Genomic DNA, 16,395 nt, shown 5'->3' on the forward strand with positions numbered 1-16,395 from the left:
GAACTCTGGAAATAACTGTAATCGATTCTTGAAAGTAAGCTGAAACATGCAGAATGCCATGAAATTTTTTGCATCCAAGGAAGAAGTTGGATTTATTTCAGTATGCAAAGATGAGCTCAACTGTGACTTAATAAAGCTTAACAGTTGAACACTTTCTGTCTTCAGTGGCTTAGTCCTGACTGCAAGCTGGACTCTTCCCTTCACAGCAGGGAGGCGCCATTTGCCTCAAGCGCGGGTTCTCGTTATATTCGTGCTGCTGCAGCCCAGTGCTGCAGCACCTTCCCCTCAGAAAACTTCCCCCACCCCTGACGCCAAGGGCAGTGGCTGCTCGAAGGGCGGTGGTTTAGAGTTAGACCGGCGGCGCCAGTGCCTGCCCGAAGGGCGGTGGTTGAGGGTCAGAGCGGCAGCGGCAGTGCTACCCCCTCCCGGGCAGGTGCCGCCATTTCGCGGCCGCGGGGCCGCCTCAGCCGGGCGGGGCCGGGCCCTTCCCCCCCCCCCCCGCGGTCCCGCCCTGCTCCTCCTCCTCTGCCTCACCACAGAGGAGGCCGGGGCGCGGCGCTCGCTTTAGCGAGGGGCCTGGCGGTCCGTAGCGCCTCGTCGTAAACACCGCAGCCGCCGCCCCCGGCCGTTGTCCCGCACCACGGGCGCTCAGGGACGCGAGGAGGCTCTGTCTGCGGGCCCGGCGCGGAGCTGCCGCCCGGTGCCGTCCTGCGGGAGGGGGCTGCCGCGCCGCACCGCGCCTCGCGTGCGCTGGGCGCCTCCTGGGCGGCGGCAGGTGTGAGGAGCGAGCCTGCACCTGTGGGCAGCGGCGTGTGAGGGGCAGGGTGCCAGAATACTTGCAGAGAAGCGGAATAATTTAAGTTGTATGGCTTTATCTTCCCTACTTTTTTCCGTGTGCTTTAATCAAGTAAGATATGTTACAGATATCACGCAGGCGTCTTCAGATTTTTAAGTAAAATGATTAGCGTGTTTATTTTTTAACCTCTGAGTAAATAAAGGGTGTTATCTTTTGGGAAACTGCTAGGCCCTCAGATACACCCTGTTAAAATAATTCGTCTGTTTAAATGCATGTGTATAGGTATATATCTAAATTAATTTGAATTGTTGATGACTAAGTTCCTACATTTTAAAGGGAATACATAGGTTGGAAATCTGGTAGTTACTGAGTTCTTTTTACATGAACACGAATAATATTTTCCACCCATACAGAATCCTGTTTTATCCTGCTTATGCTGTTTTGCAGGAGAGCTGTCTCTAACAGCTTGAAACTTACTACTGTTTATCATTATTTTGCTTATGAATTTTGTTTAGAATTATGAAACCATCTGCAGAAGTGTGGGTAAGTAAAAAATGATGGTATGCTGCAGGGTTATAATCTCGATTTTCAAAGGGCTTTGAACATTCTAGATATAAGATTGTGGAGATACGCTACATTAAATTGGACTTTCTGAAGGTCTTATTTGCAGTAAAGTCATGATGATCATGATCAAAAATTGTATTTATGGTAAGACTGAACAATTGTAGGTACCAATATACTGTAATTGTCATCCATGCTAATTATTTTGGACTTCTTTCCTCATGCAGATAATATAAAAATGGCCAACATTTTTTCAAAAAATGAATCAAGGTCATGACAAGGTTTAGAAGGTCCTCCTGTGAAAGAGAACATTTAAAGAGAAGTGCTGGACCTTGGTTTACAAAGAATGGAAGAATACAAAGTGTTGAAAGTACTAGGAGAGGGATCCTTCGGGAGAGCTCTCCTAGTTCATCATGAAAGCAGTAATCAAAAGTATGCAATGAAGGAAATAAGACTTCCAATAGTAAGTGTTACATTTGCATCACCTCCCCCTCTGCTTAAAAAAATATATATATATTTTCAAAATGCTGAATACCTTTGCTGAGAGTTATATGTGTTAGACATCTGCAGGATATGGCTATTTTATAACTATGTCTGAGTTGATGTCATTGATAACAAATAAAGTAATAAAATCTGATCTGTTTCACAAAGTTTGTGGATACGTTTTAGGAACCGTAGCATATAGGAAGTGGTACCAAATGAGATCCTTGTTCCTCCACGTTATTGACTGGATTCCCATTGGCTTCACTAGAACAAAGATTTTGTTTGTAATACCTAATGAGGAAATACCTGATTTTCAGCAATAATAATATGAAACTATTCAGGTTATCTGTTCTGTATTTAGCTAACGAAAAAAGCACAAAATGTGAGGCTTGTGCTCTATCCAGGCTGAAGCTAAGTTAACACCTAGGCCCTTGGCTTTATATTCAGTTTATGCAATGTAGATTGCTGGGTGTTCCAAAGTCACTGTGTGCTGCTTTGGTACATAGGTACACATTGTTAAAATAGAAGAACTTTAACTGAAGCAGCAAAATGCCCTCTCAATTAAAAAAATAAAGTAAGAAGTCTTAAACTAGTAATAAACCATAAATGAAAAATGACGGAGTTTTCAAGCTTCTAATTAAATGACTTCTTAGAATGACTAAAGAAAGTAAGTTGAAGTCCAGTTCTTAAAAATGTTTCTCTTTTGGAAATGAGGTGTGTAATGTGTATATATGAAGACGTTAGTGCAACATTTATATAAATGTGCTTACGTTTTCAGTCTTCATCCGATGTAGAGAACTCCAGGAAGGAAGCTATTCTGTTGGCTAAAATGAAACATCCAAATATTGTTGCCTATAAAGAATCATTTGAAGGTAAGCATAACCACTTAAAATACCTTTATTTGCTTTACAAAGTTTAGAGTTTAACTTGCATACTACTGAGGGATCAGGATTAAATATTTTTGTTTATAATATATATAGCATGTAGTTGGAGTTCTATAATAACAGTAGTATATTTATTGTGTTAATGAAATGACTAAGTATTCTTAAATTACCTAAAATTTAGCTGATGGACATCTTTATATAGTGATGGAATATTGTGATGATGGAGATCTAATGCAAAAGATTAAGCAACAAAGAGGAAAGCTGTTCTCTGAAGATACGGTAAGAAAAGACATAGTTTTGAACCAAGGACCTAGGAGCCCTTTTTCATGTAAACTGAAGCACTCTACATCACATAAAACAAATTATAGATATACAAAAGCCTTAAATATTTTAAATGAAAACAATTATCTAGTGACAGATAGAATATAAGCATTATTTCTTTGATAATTTCCTGCAGAACAAGAACAAGGTAAGAATTGGAATGAGAAAGGAATAAGCAAGAAGTTGCTCTCTGCATCTGAGAAATATGCAGACAGTATGAAAAACATGGTCAGGTTTGCATGCATAAGTGCTTGCAATTAAGTGAAGAATTTGACTCCAAACTCTGTCAGATTTTAAAGCACAGTAAGAGGTACTGCAAATGAATAGTAAATAAAGCACTCTGAGATAAGTGAAAGCAGCCAGGAGACTGAATGCTTGCATATTATGTAGCAATTAAAGTTCAAAGCATCCAGCATGCATTAACTTCTTTTATCGCAGAAGCTATAAAATTACTTACAAAAAGGTCCAAAGTTACACTGCAGTGATTGAAAACTACTTCCTGCTACATCTAGAAACATCATTTTAGTTAATCTAGTAATCTAATCTAGAATTTAGACTAGCCAAGCATCTCTAAGAGCTTTATTTTGAACATTTAAAGAGAATACTTTTCCTTCTAGAAACTAGAAACTCAGTGCTAATTTTTAAAATTTGTTAATTAACTATGAAGTCATAATTGGCATGCTTATAAAATGACCATCAGATAAAGTGTCCTCTACTGACTCTCTAGCTTCATTATTATTTTTTTTTATTATTATTAGCTTGTTTAGATACAAGTAGCAAACATTCTTCCTGCCATGTTAAAATATACTTTATCTTAACAAATTAAATCTTTCATGCTGACTGGAGGCTGTTATGCTGGAGTTACAAATAACTCCCAGATACTGTGAACACAATTGTTTTTTGCGCCCTTTATGGGTTTCTTTTATTCCATCAGTGAAATATTCATTACATACAATATTGAGCTGTTTTAACCTGTATTTACTCATTTCAGATCCTTCACTGGTTTGTACAGATGTGCCTGGGTGTGAAGCACATTCATGATAAACGTGTGTTGCACAGAGATATCAAGTCCAAGGTGACTGGAGCGTGTTTCATTGCCATTTATAAACCCTCTTCTGCCTGCAGTAGTTCAGCTCCCTTTTCATAATGACCTGTTACTTCTGCATGCTATGTTTTTCATTTGAGTTTAAGAATATTAGGCAACTGAAAAGGTTGAGTGTATGGGATGACCTAACATTTTGGGCTGAAACATCTAAGTATAGATGAACTTTTCATATCTACTCCTTTATGTGATTTCCACACTGCTGATGGCACCAGTTGGTTGTGACAGGCTGCAGGTAATTTAAAACAATAAAAGAAGCATAAAGAAAGCAGTAGTTATGGGGTATGCAGTTTGTAAATGTCTTGCCTCTCATTTTCTCTTTGTTATTATCTCCTGGTAGAAAGATAGAAGTTCAGAAGAAAGTGCGGCCACAGTGGTTTGAGTACAGCACTGAGATTAAGGCATTTCTAAGCTCTGATTCTTCCTGTGCTACTTATGGTGGGGCTTTAGGCTAGTCATTTAACCTTTCTATTTCCCTCTAAACAAAATGTAATTCTTAACTTCTTTTGTAGAAGTACTGTAAGAAGCAAGTGAAAAAATATAAAGATAAAATATCAGAAGTGATTGTCATTTTGTTTTCCATATATACAAACTGCAGAAACAATTCCTAGAAAAATTTTTAAGTTTATGAATCTTTATCCTTTTCTTGAACTGCAGAATGTCTTCCTCACTCAAAATGGAAAAATAAAATTGGGAGATTTTGGGTCTGCACGTCTTCTTGCACAGTATGTGATATCTCCACTGATCTCAGTGGTGTAAAATCTGTTTTTACCATTGATAAATAGTACAGATGTCTTAAGACATTGCTTTTCATGTGGCTTTTCTTCTCTGTCGTTTTGGTAGTCCAGTGTCGTATGCTTGCACGTATGTGGGAACTCCTTATTACGTGCCTCCAGAAATATGGGAAAGCATGCCATACAACAACAAAAGGTACTCGTGCTTTCAGTGGTCACAGATGATGCCTGACTGATGTATGTCTTTACTGTCGTCTAAATCTGGCTTTGTGGCTGATCCGTGTTTGGTTTGGAGAAGGTATTGAGTTAAAGAATATTTGGAAATGGGTAATGTCAGGTTTTTACATGGAAAGGCCTGAATTCCTCTTTGCTTGAGTAACTGAAAATGCAGTATCTGTAGTCTTACAAATTCAAAAATTGACATCCAGACTGCTCTCTGTGAACTTGTGGGAGTAAACATACATAACGTATAGATGTGGGTGCACATGTATGTATGTGTTTGTGTCTTTTAGCTGGTCTTATTTTTTAAGCTATTCCTGCATGTCCTCATCATATAGGTATAATGGCTACAGAATTGATAACTCTCTTAAGCTTACAGAGACTAGTTATTTTGGCCTGCATACATGAACTTGTAATAGCATCCTGATAGTATGGTGTTTACAGTTTTCTTCCAGATTTCAACATACTAAGCCATTTTATATTTCCTCTCACAGACCTGTTCCTTAACCCTAGTTGTACCTGAATCTGATTTATAAAGCGACTCATTTTCCACAGGAGGGAACAGAGCCATCTAGCTAGTTAAGCCTTTTCTCTTGCAAGAAGGATGTTGGTTGCTTCTTGTGCAGAGGGCAGTACCCACTTTCTGCAGAAGCAGGAGATGCTTTTTATCAGTAGGAGAATTCTCATTGGCAGGGGCCAGAATTCCAGCTCTCAAAATGAGGATTGTGTGGCTGCCATCTGATGAAAAGGGCTGTGGAGTACAAAGAGTTTGCAGAGTGGAAGGATAAATATCATTGCAGCAAATTTCTGTGAATTCTAGGAATAAAATGCAAGCTACTATTGTATGACAGTCATTCTTATTTACATCAGGGCTAGATAAAGTAAAAAGATCCTTTTCACTGGAGAAACGAAACACATAATTGTATTGTCTTTTATGATTACTGATATTTATTTTAGCTTATTTAATTCAATTAGCTTAACACATGGATAGTGAATTTCACTTTTGCTAGGCAGCATATTAAATTGTAATCTTTGGCTCAAAATTTCTCATCTTTCTCTATACTTACAGTGATATATGGTCTCTGGGATGCATTTTATATGAGCTGTGCACTCTTAGACATCCAGTAAGTATGGCTTATTGCTATCAGAAAAGTATTGGACTTCCTTAAAAATTAATTAGCAGTTGGCTATAATTCAATGGATTCACAGCCAATTATATATTTGGCAGATGTGTTTGCTGCTGCTGTTGTTGAAAGCGGGAAGTATTGCTCCATCTTTTTCACCCCACCTGCATTACATGCTTTCTGTTTTTTAGCAGTTCTTGGACTTACCAGACCGTTTTGTGAATCACTCAATTTTCTAAATTGTTAGAAAACAATTTTTTTTTCTTGATTGATTGATTTTCTTCAATATCAGTGAGGTGAACTGGAGTTTATTAGAGTCTAGTAGGTACCAGACTGGTTCAAACTCTCTGCAGGGACCTTGCAAAGAGCCTTGTTGTTTTATGGGATCAAGATGACTGCAAAAGACAGAGAAAAGGACACAGGTAATCTTTGCTAGTGAGCCTATGTTGTATGCAAGTATAGCTAAACATAGTAAGCTATGAGCAAGTTTGGTACCTCACATCAGTGTTTGATAAACCTGCTCGCTTATTCATCCAAATCGATGAAGTCGCTCTCCAAGCACTGGCCTCTTTGATGGGGCAGAGGGGGTCTTGATGAATGGTTCTCTTTCTCTCTCTCCGGGGCCATTGTCTTTTATTGTGTTGATGCTTTGTTTCCTGTGTGGTAACTTTCCTTAGCTTCTGTATGCAGACACATGGCTAACACTTGATAGGCCTTATCAGGTTATGTTTATTTGACAAGACAACGTGATCATTCTAATTTCAGGTCATCTTGTCTTAGTTTCTTAGCAGCAGCAGTTTCATTTCAGCAAGCTAATAATATACCTTGAAATCCTATGTATCAGCAAAAGATTCTATATAGCTGCAGCTGCTAGCAAAACAAGAGTTTAGAAGTTTATAATGTACACAAGTGATGAGGAAGCCTGTCCATCAGCCCATGCTAAGGCTGATGGTTAGCCTGTGCTAGCCTGAGTAAGACTGTGGCAAGACTTTGGAAGTGTTACAGCTATTTAAGCCATGCTCATAGCTGGGATATCAAGGAGCAGGGTCTCCTTCTTCCCTTTTTAGCAGAAGCAAAATGTTACGTACCCGAGTTTTATTCTCCTTCTATGTGATGGTCCCATTTGTTCTTGCCTTATCTATCAGAAGTGATGCAAAAGGGTACTGCACCCCGCTGATGCTTGGTACTCTGCAGCCGAGCCGGCAGGATGTACAATAAGAATGCTCTTTCTCTATGGAAATGGAAGTTCAGCCATTTTAGCTCAGGTTGTTGCCACCCATGGTTTTAGCCATCCCAGCTCATTTTGCAGTCATCAGATCACCTGTGCCTGAAAACTAATTCCTAACTGAAGACTCGTAACAATTAGCTGGGAAAACTAACAACTTAAACCATTACACCTAGATTTGCAAGAGAGTATTTGTGCACTTAAAGGCTACTTCTGATTTTTTTTGTAATCAAAGGCTGCATCTTTACTGACTTACAGTTTTGCTCCTGTAGTTTGATTCTAATCTCAAGTATTTGAAGAAGAGGACACTAAGATGATCCAAGTTTTCTCAGTGCTATATACCTACCAAAATAAAATGTGAACAGTCATAATTTTTAAGAATAACTCCTGCCTGCTTTTCAGTTGTACAAATTATCATTGCAAGGTGCCTGTTATGATCAGCTTTTTATTTTAGTTAAAATGTGTATGCAAACTGTGATGTTTTCATTCACAGCAAATTTCATTTTTTTAATTGTTAACATAAACAAGCAACCATGTGCCTGCAGCACATAAACAAGCACCCATCAAACCCTGCAGAACCTAAACAGAAATGTTTCTGATTTGTTCACTGAGGGGTATTTTTCCCTGCATTTGAATTAGACCCCTGAAATTGTCAAATTGGAAGCCAAATCAGTATGGTTATAGAGAGCCTACATAGATACATACTATTCATTTTTATATAATAAATGTTAAAGTTGCTCTTAAATTAATGTCAGCTTCTTTTTATCTTACACTTGAACTTTGTGTTCTAATGTTCATTTATTTTTAATGCAGTTTCAAGCCAAAAGCTGGAAACATCTCATCCTTAAGATATGCAAAGGATCCTACAATCCACTACCATCTCACTATTCCTATGAGCTTCATTACTTAATAAAGCAGATGTTTAAGAGAAATCCCAAGAACCGTCCATCAGCTACTACTATTCTTGAAAGGGGTTGTTTAACCAAACTTATCAAAAATTGTATGCCTTCTGAGGTACAGTAAATTCTTTGTCTTTAAATTTAAACTATAGTATGTACATTTTAGATACTAACTCCGTTTCCTTTGTAGTCAGGTTGTCAGTGTAAAACAATATAAAATGTAGTGCTGTGTAGGTTCTACTCGAAAAGCCATAAATACATTTGCAGACTTTGCAGGAAAGTGAGTTTTAAAAAGAAAAGTTGAGCATTGACATGATACTGTTAAGATTAGATAGATACTGTTAGCTGTAACAGTATTTTATGTATTAAGTCTATTTTTAACAAATAGCATACACAATAATTTGGGAAAGATTAAAACAGTGCGTACTAGCATCTCTTTGTACACATTCCAGATGACATCTGAATTTGAACAGGCATTAAAGGAAACCAAGAAACATGAAGGCAGCGCAGCAAGACCGAAAGGTAATTCAACAAACCTTTTTTTTGGTATACTAGTAAGGAATGACAAAATGACTAGGAATTGTAAGATCTTAAATACAGCTATAGAACATCAATTTTATGTGTTCAAATAGACTTTTAATTAATTCACAATCTAATGTCATTGAACTTGTATGGAAAATGCTTGAAGTGTGTGAATTGTATTCCAATAGGAGGCTTTATATTAGAAGGCTTTTGAACTGGGCATAACTGAGTGCTGTATGTTATCAGCTTCACCCTATCAGAAATATGGGGCAGAGCTGAACGACAGTACATACATTGAAAGTCTAATTTTTAGATTTGTGTTAGAAATAAACTATACAATTCTAAAAAGAGGAAAACTTTTAGCTGTTGCATCTAGTTTAAACATGGCAGTGATTTCTTTCTCAGAATATGATGAAGCAAATTATTTTCACTATTATTTTTTAAAGAGAGTGTTGGATTCTTTCCTGTGCACAAATTTAACTACATCCAAATCTGTACATATTTGTAGCATAAGCAGGTCCTATTTTACTGTAGAAGGGCTCAGAGGAACTGAATAGCAGAGGGACCCCCTTGTTGAGAATGAGATAAGTGGACAGAAGTGTGAAGAAGCTTCACATAATTTTCTTTCATTGCCTGGTTCAGCGGCATTGCTGTCATGCCTCTGGAATACCACTTTACCACATGTTTGCCAAAAGTGTTAATTTACCTCTTGACTCTGTCCCTTAATGTGTAGGTAACATTACAGCTGGTGGAAGCTCAAACAGTGAGGAAAAAAATAGGGTAAGTATTCAAATATAAATACAATATTTATATTTTTAGCAAATTAGAAAGTTCTGTATTATAGAAAATTCATTCTGAAAACTACTTGTATTTGTTAAGCCATAGATCAGCCTACTAGGTCAGGTATCATCTGTGTTCAGGTTTCAGCATTTTCCTGTGCATTTTCAATTTCACACCATTGCAACATTTTGATGTGTTATGGGCCGATGTTTTCCACATTTAGTTCATTTCCAAGGTGGATTTCATTATAGCCCTGGCAAAAAAAAAAGCTCTCCTGTTTTTCTAAGCTTTGGGATACTGCCTAAAATTATGCATTTTCTTTGCTTTAGGGACATATTTTGAACAGGCTGCTGTAGAACCAGTCCAGTCTGTATATAATTCTCACTAGGGTTTAGTGCCCATGTGAGGTTTCAGGTGAGGAGAATTAAGTCACAAGTGACCAAGAAATCACTTCTGTGTAAATTATAGCACAGGCTGTCTCAGCCATATTGACTATATTTTTCAAAACATGTTGCCAGTAGGGCTCATTTTTTCTCTTTTAATAGACCTGTCAATCCAAGAAGCTTACTATTTGGGTGCATCTTGTTTTCTCTGGGAATGTGACTCATTTATATTGCTACTGTTTTTAAATACAAAGAATAAACCCACAAATTGCATCAAGTAACTACATTTGTGCTTAACTGCAAAAACTGAGATTGTCTGTCAAAAATGGACATGCAGTGTGAAATATAGCGTAATAATAGATGCAGTGCAATTGCAATCACCTTCCTGGTGTCAGCAGTTTAGTTTTTAGATCATCAGGCCAGCCATTTTGTAGCAAAACTAAAATAAGTAATGCCATGTGAATATTACTGCTTTGTTTTTTGGACAACAAAGTTAATGAGTAATATGGTCTTGATTCTTTTAAAGCAAAGTAAAGAACAAAGTAGCAAAAGTAGACCCTTTCAACGGGAAAATATTACCAAGGATTTGAGTGAAAACACACAAGAGCAAAGGAAATCTGGTGAGGAGGGTAAGTTTTGCATAGTTTTAAGGCTTATGAATTTACCTTCATGTAGCAATATTGATCCAGCCACATTTTAACATAAACAGGTAGAGCGTACTGTTACTGTCGCGTGAAGGGAGGACAAGGGGTAATCAACTTTGCCTGCTAGAGCCCTCCTAAAAGGGCTTTCACTGAGTCAGATTCGCAAAGTTGATCAAAATAGACAATTTATTAAAGCGACAGATAACAGGTTCAGGATTGCCAGTGATAAATGCACTTACTGCAACAAATTCTACTTTTTCTGAGCTCAAACTGATAATTAAGCACTTTCAACAATGGTATTTTTCCCGGGGTAACATCTGACGTTGTCGGAGGCGCAAACCTTACCAAAAAGGCGTCCCTGTTTTGGGGAGGAGAAAGGTCCAGGCCCGTCGACCCCCCCGTTCGTAAGTTGGTGTTCTCGTCCTCAAAATGGAGGATCATTTATGCACTGAATTTATACTCTTGGCGAGGTGGGGCCGAGTCAAACACTGTGGGATGTTTGGTCCTTGTCGAACTCAGCAGAGGGTGTCAATGGCTGCTGGCCTTTTTTTCTTTTGCCCCTATCAACAACACCAGGCTGCAAGACTCCCGCCTCGCCCCAGGTATTGTTTTGGGTAGAGCAATGTCAAGTGGTGAGACCTCCGCCTCGCCCTGGGCGCTGCCTCACCCCTCACCAGCATGGGCATCAGGCTGCAAATCACCCTTTGTATCCACTGTTTACCCCATGGCAGGGAGGATCACAGATAATCACAGACCATTATCCCACACGTACAAGTCTGCATCAATAGAAGAACATTCCACTGTGTGTCTGGAATTACAGATTTACTGCTCATCCGAGATTAAAAAAAAATTCTAGGAAGTATTAAAAATGATTGTTTGAAAATATTTGGTATAGAGTTAATGCATGGGGTCATTTTACACCCTTTTACCAAATTCAGACTTGAACTGATAGAATTAAATATCACTGTTAGTGAAGTATGTTAGTTAAGTACGTTAGTGAAGTATGTTAGTAAAGTATGGCTAGTACTACTTTGCAAGGACAGAGAAACAAGTGAGATGCTGGTTTTCATCCTTCTTTTTTGTTGCCATTAAGCAGAAACTTCTGAAGTCCCCCCAGGAATCACTGATTTGTCACATCCTCACAGGAGGCAGTGGGAGAAAAAGATATCCAATACCGTAGAGAATGTCCTGGAAAATGCATCCTTGCTTTCTTCCAGTTTTACATCTGAAGAGATTAAAAGTAAGATCCAGTTAAATGTCTTTTCACACATTTTTAATTTAAGTAATATGAGTGCTTCTTTGCAGATTTTAAAAGCCAGAATTTTACACAGAATATTTAAAATAAAGATGTAAAAATTATTTTAGAATTTTCTATTGGTAAACACTCAAAAAGTCCACAGTGCTGAAGAGAAAAGATGCAGGACCTCCAAAAATTGTTAAAGTCTCAAATGTGTGACAGGAGGATTGCAAAGAGTGATAAAAGCTGCCTAGTTAGCAGTAGCAGCCCTAAAATTATCATCATCACTAAGAAATTATGCTGCCAACCCCCCCTTAACATGCTATTCATTGGGGTAACACTGAGGTTATTGAACAAGGTTCATTTGATGCAGAATGGAGCTGCCTGTCTTTCAAGTACAGCAGGCTATTGGGAGCATGTAACATTTGTACCTCTACTTTTGCTATTAGTTAACACACAGATAATGCCAGAAATAAGAACTATTAATGACATAGCTCAGATGTGAGATGGACTCTTCCTTCTTTTACGACAACTGCTTTTACCAAGAGGACTTAACATGGGGTTTCTTTTGAAAAATGTGTTGATTTTCAAATGCCCCACACCATATGCAATTGTTATAATTATTTCTTGTGATTATGGGTATGTATTCTAGGTAAATGTGAATAGATGTTATTGAAATAAGCAATCAAGATAAGAATAATCAAAATGTTTCCAAGCTGTGGTGGGAATGTTACATGATAATAATATGAAGGGCAGTGGGAGAGGACAGAAAAAAATGCATGCGTTTAGTTGTTCTCCTACTAATAGGCATAGAAACAGCCATAGGCTCCATTTTGTGAGATGGGAAGAGGCACTGGTTAAGCATGCAAAGGCTCTGAGTCCTCACACTAGGTCCTGGTTTCTGTTGGCTCCCTGATAAGAGAAGGCTCTACTTCTGCCTTCTGTATTCCTCTTTCCTTATAATGCTGATATTGTCAACCTCAGTATGTTGAGAGAGGGCAGCAGTGCTACAGAAACATCTAGACTCTTTCTTCCTGCATTTTTCTCTTAAATGTCATCTTTGTAATCCATGCAGTTAATGCCATTTTATCTAAATAGTATTTATTAATGACTTTATACCTAGGTGGCTGTGTTACAAACTACAGTGAAAATAAGCCACGTAAGCAGTGGAACAAGGAAACTCCTCAGACCCTAATGAACATTCTCAGTAATGCAGATGTCAGCTTAGCATTTAAAACATACACGATTTATAAACCAGGTAAATCCCCAGTTTTCAGGCAAACTTCTCTGCAAACAAGTTCATTCATACAGAATTTTTTTTACATAGCCCCTATGTATAGAGAGATTGTGCATTTTCTTTCATGTCACAACAGACTGATTTTATTTTAATGTTTACCAAATGAAATATGAACTTACTAAAAAACAAATTGAGAGTTTATGAGTAATTGTACATCTTCACTACATCTCTTTATGAAGGATTTTCACTTACAGCTCAATACCTAAATGAGGCTCTGCCATAAATCCAGAGGCTGCAGAGCCATGCAGTCTCCACCCTGCAAAGTGGCACGGTGCACGTGGGAGGGAGATGCAATAAATGGGCTGCAGCTCCATTAGATGTATCTGGCAAATCCACTTTGACTAAGTCAGTAGTGCCCTTTCTTCAAGGCAGGATGGTGCAAAAGTTTGGCAAAAGATAATTTCTTCTGTCAGAACTGCTTTATTCAGTTCAAGCTGTAGACTATAAATATGCATAGCCACAGTCACACATAGTAGTCTGCACTTTAGTTGCTTTATTAGTTTATCTCCTCACTTAAGCAACAACTTGTACTAGAATCTGCAAAAAACTGTAGACAAGTTAGAAAGACTATATTGTATTTATATTTTTAATCTATTTTTGTTATTTTTTCATTTTTAATACTTTCAAAGCTTCTGAAAATATATTAAAAGGGCCACTTTCTGATGGAACTGAAGCATCTGATGAAGTAGATGGTGAATGTGAAGCTATTGTCACAGATTTGGAGAGACTTGAGCCTAGAACTAATGAAGATGACACGTATGTCCAAATGGCATCCTTGTATTTTTGTTTTCTTTGATTCCTTTAAAGTGATTTTCTCAAAAAAATTCCCCTGAAAAAAGCAGTATTTTTCTCAGCTTCTAAATCCATCCTTCTTTTACCTAATGATATTAAAATTTAGCAGCACTCACCTTCTTTAGTGTATTTATGGTTATTAATGATGTCAAGATTAAACAGATAAATAAGCAGATTATTTTTGCTGGAGACTTTGCAAAAATGAAGTCATGAGATTAGATCCACAGGAGAGTGCAAGCCGCCTTTTTGCTTGAAACATCCTTGTACTCTGATTTTGAAATCAGACACCCAGCAGTGCAACCATTCACTAGTGGTGTGCTTGCTGTATTTGTGTATTACGCTTCGTACTTTTTTATGCTTAGTGCAATAAAATTGCTTTTGTACCAACTTAGGGATATAGTTGTACAAACTTTTTAACTTCTATCTTGCGTTTGTTTCATGTTAGTGATTCATTTTTCATGTTTTTAAACAAGGAAAGTGCACCGCAACACATTCTGAACATAAGTATTTTATTTTATAGATGTGTGCATGTTTTGGAGGGTTATTGAAATCTCAGTATATGTCATTCTTTTTTATTTTTATGATTCTTAGAGATGAAAGTCTTAGGCATGTATTACTGCAGTTCAACTGCAAGCCATTATTATTAACACCTACATGGTATCTTAAGATATACATTTGTCTTTGCTTTTGATAAAACTTAGTTTGGGTAAAATCAAAAGAGAACCCCTATTGGTTCAACCCAGTCAGAATGGTGCAGGGAATAAATCTCCTATGTTGATATTCTAACATAATTTCTCCTGTTTACAGGATAATTTTGGAAAAAATAAAGATTGATAAAGTTGTATGATTTTGCTTTGCAAAATAACATTTTGAGATCTATTTTTAGGGACTTCGATGAGGAAGATGACCCAGATTGGGTGTCGGAACTGAAAATGATACTTGAAACACAGTAACTGAAAGCTTGAATTTCTCTACAATAACTGAAGAAGTTATACTTGCTGATATTTATAATTCAAATCAGGATTTGCTGTAGTTACTAATAAAAGGATCTCAATCAATTAATTCTGAGTGTGCATGTTTTGTGTATCACATACCAGAGGAGGGAAAATGCATAACAAAATTTCGAGCTAGAATGCTTGCAAATAAGCAAATCTAGATTACAAATGCATTTGGAGTTGGTAACAGCTTGTAGAAATGCTCAGCTGAAAGCATTTGTGCTCACAGCACTGTTTAAATTGGTCCCATTGCTGAATTTCAAGAAGTGGTGTAACACTGTGAGAATGTGTAAAGTTTTTCTTCGTGACTACACACTGAAATACTATATACTAGGAATAACTGAGCTTGTCTGAAGGGCATAAAATTGAAAATATTTCTCTATGCTAAATATTTGAGACTTAGTGCATGCAGTTATTAATCCTCTGAAAATACCTGAGGCTGTGCTTTTGCCTGAATTACTTCCATGGCAACATCCTTCCAGATGCCATTACATGTGTAGAAGAAAGCTAATTTATTCATAAATATGGACTAATTTTCTCATTCTGATAGGGTGAAAGACTTCTTTAAATGATGGGAGATTTTTGATGCTGCAGAAAGCATTATGCACAGTGTCAGATTTGCGATTTGTGCTGGCTGTTCGGTACTAAATAGTAAATTTTATGAGAGCAGCGCAAAAGGGAAGTGCAGAAGTGCTCTCCACAGTATTCTTGGGAAGCTCTTTTGACTGTATTCATGTCTCACTGTGAACATATAAAATAATACTGGAGAATAACAAGCATGGAAATCTTGAGGAAGCCTGTAGACTGAGTATAGAGCTATTTCATACTCCATCTCGTGTTGCACAGTAGCGGTATCTGAGGCTCTGGCAGAGATGCAGGAATTAGCGATACTCCCGGTTTGCTCTTTGACCACCCTACTGCTGTTCCTCTCCTCTCAAAATGTTTATAATGGCACGAAGGGGCAATTTGCACAAGGAAGACAACGTGTGCTCCTGCGCACTGCTCCGAGCACACGGTCCCTTAGCAGCCCTAGGCTGTTCCCAGGGTGTTTCCTGCCCCTTCCCGCCCCAGCCCGGCGCAGGGCAGAGCCCCCCGCAGCCATTTCGCGTCGACCCTTGGCCCCCGGGCCAGCCTCGGCCGTGACACCTCCACCTCGGGGAGGAGCCGGGGCAGGCCGGGGCCGCTCCTCGCGCTCCTCCTCCCGGCCGTGGCGGCTCCGGACGCGGCTGGGCGCACGCAGGTACCGCTTCCCCCGGGCCGAGCCGGGTCGGGCCGCAGGGCAGGGGAGGCCGCCACGACGGCCGCCCGCCTCACGCGCCCCGTCGCCATGGCGACGGCGCCACAGCCAGGGCGGGAAGGGCGGGTCGGCGCCGGGCCGAGAGAAACCCCCGCCGCCA

The 16,395-nt window shown here is 38.7% G+C and overlaps 1 protein-coding gene across 4 annotated transcripts; it reads left to right on the top strand.

The window, feature by feature from the left end:
• The first annotated feature begins 552 nt into the window (after positions 1-552).
• NEK3 (NIMA related kinase 3) lies at positions 553-15,065 on the top strand. Of its 4 annotated transcripts, none has more exons than XM_013948430.2 (16): positions 553-907; positions 1,585-1,820; positions 2,619-2,712; positions 2,906-3,003; positions 4,037-4,120; positions 4,805-4,872; positions 4,991-5,077; positions 6,170-6,224; positions 8,263-8,463; positions 8,801-8,870; positions 9,604-9,650; positions 10,560-10,662; positions 11,771-11,917; positions 13,038-13,172; positions 13,841-13,967; positions 14,890-15,065. In XM_013948430.2, the coding sequence occupies exons 2-16, from the start codon at positions 1,704-1,706 to the stop codon at positions 14,954-14,956; spliced, it is 1,500 nt and encodes a 499-aa protein (XP_013803884.1). In that variant the 5' UTR covers positions 553-907; positions 1,585-1,703; the 3' UTR covers positions 14,957-15,065. The 4 variants fall into 4 exon arrangements, with proteins under 4 accessions (XP_013803884.1, XP_013803886.1, XP_067147731.1 ...); XM_013948432.2 differs by having other exon boundaries at positions 13,862-13,967; XM_067291630.1 differs by having other exon boundaries at positions 11,774-11,917.
• Positions 15,066-16,395: the final 1,330 nt, after the last annotated feature.

This window comes from Apteryx mantelli, chromosome 1, assembly GCF_036417845.1.
Source record: "Apteryx mantelli isolate bAptMan1 chromosome 1, bAptMan1.hap1, whole genome shotgun sequence".
Taxonomy (NCBI): domain Eukaryota; kingdom Metazoa; phylum Chordata; class Aves; order Apterygiformes; family Apterygidae; genus Apteryx; species Apteryx mantelli.

Coding starts and splice junctions, on each gene's coding strand:
- NEK3 (XM_013948430.2), top strand. CDS start 1,704: ATGGAAGAATACAAAGTGTTGAAAGTACTAGGAGAGGGATCCTTCGGG. Junction 3,004..4,036: donor AGCTGTTCTCTGAAGATACG/GTAAGAAAAGAC, acceptor TACTCATTTCAG/ATCCTTCACTGGTTTGTACA. Junction 9,651..10,559: donor ACAGTGAGGAAAAAAATAGG/GTAAGTATTCAA, acceptor ATTCTTTTAAAG/CAAAGTAAAGAACAAAGTAG.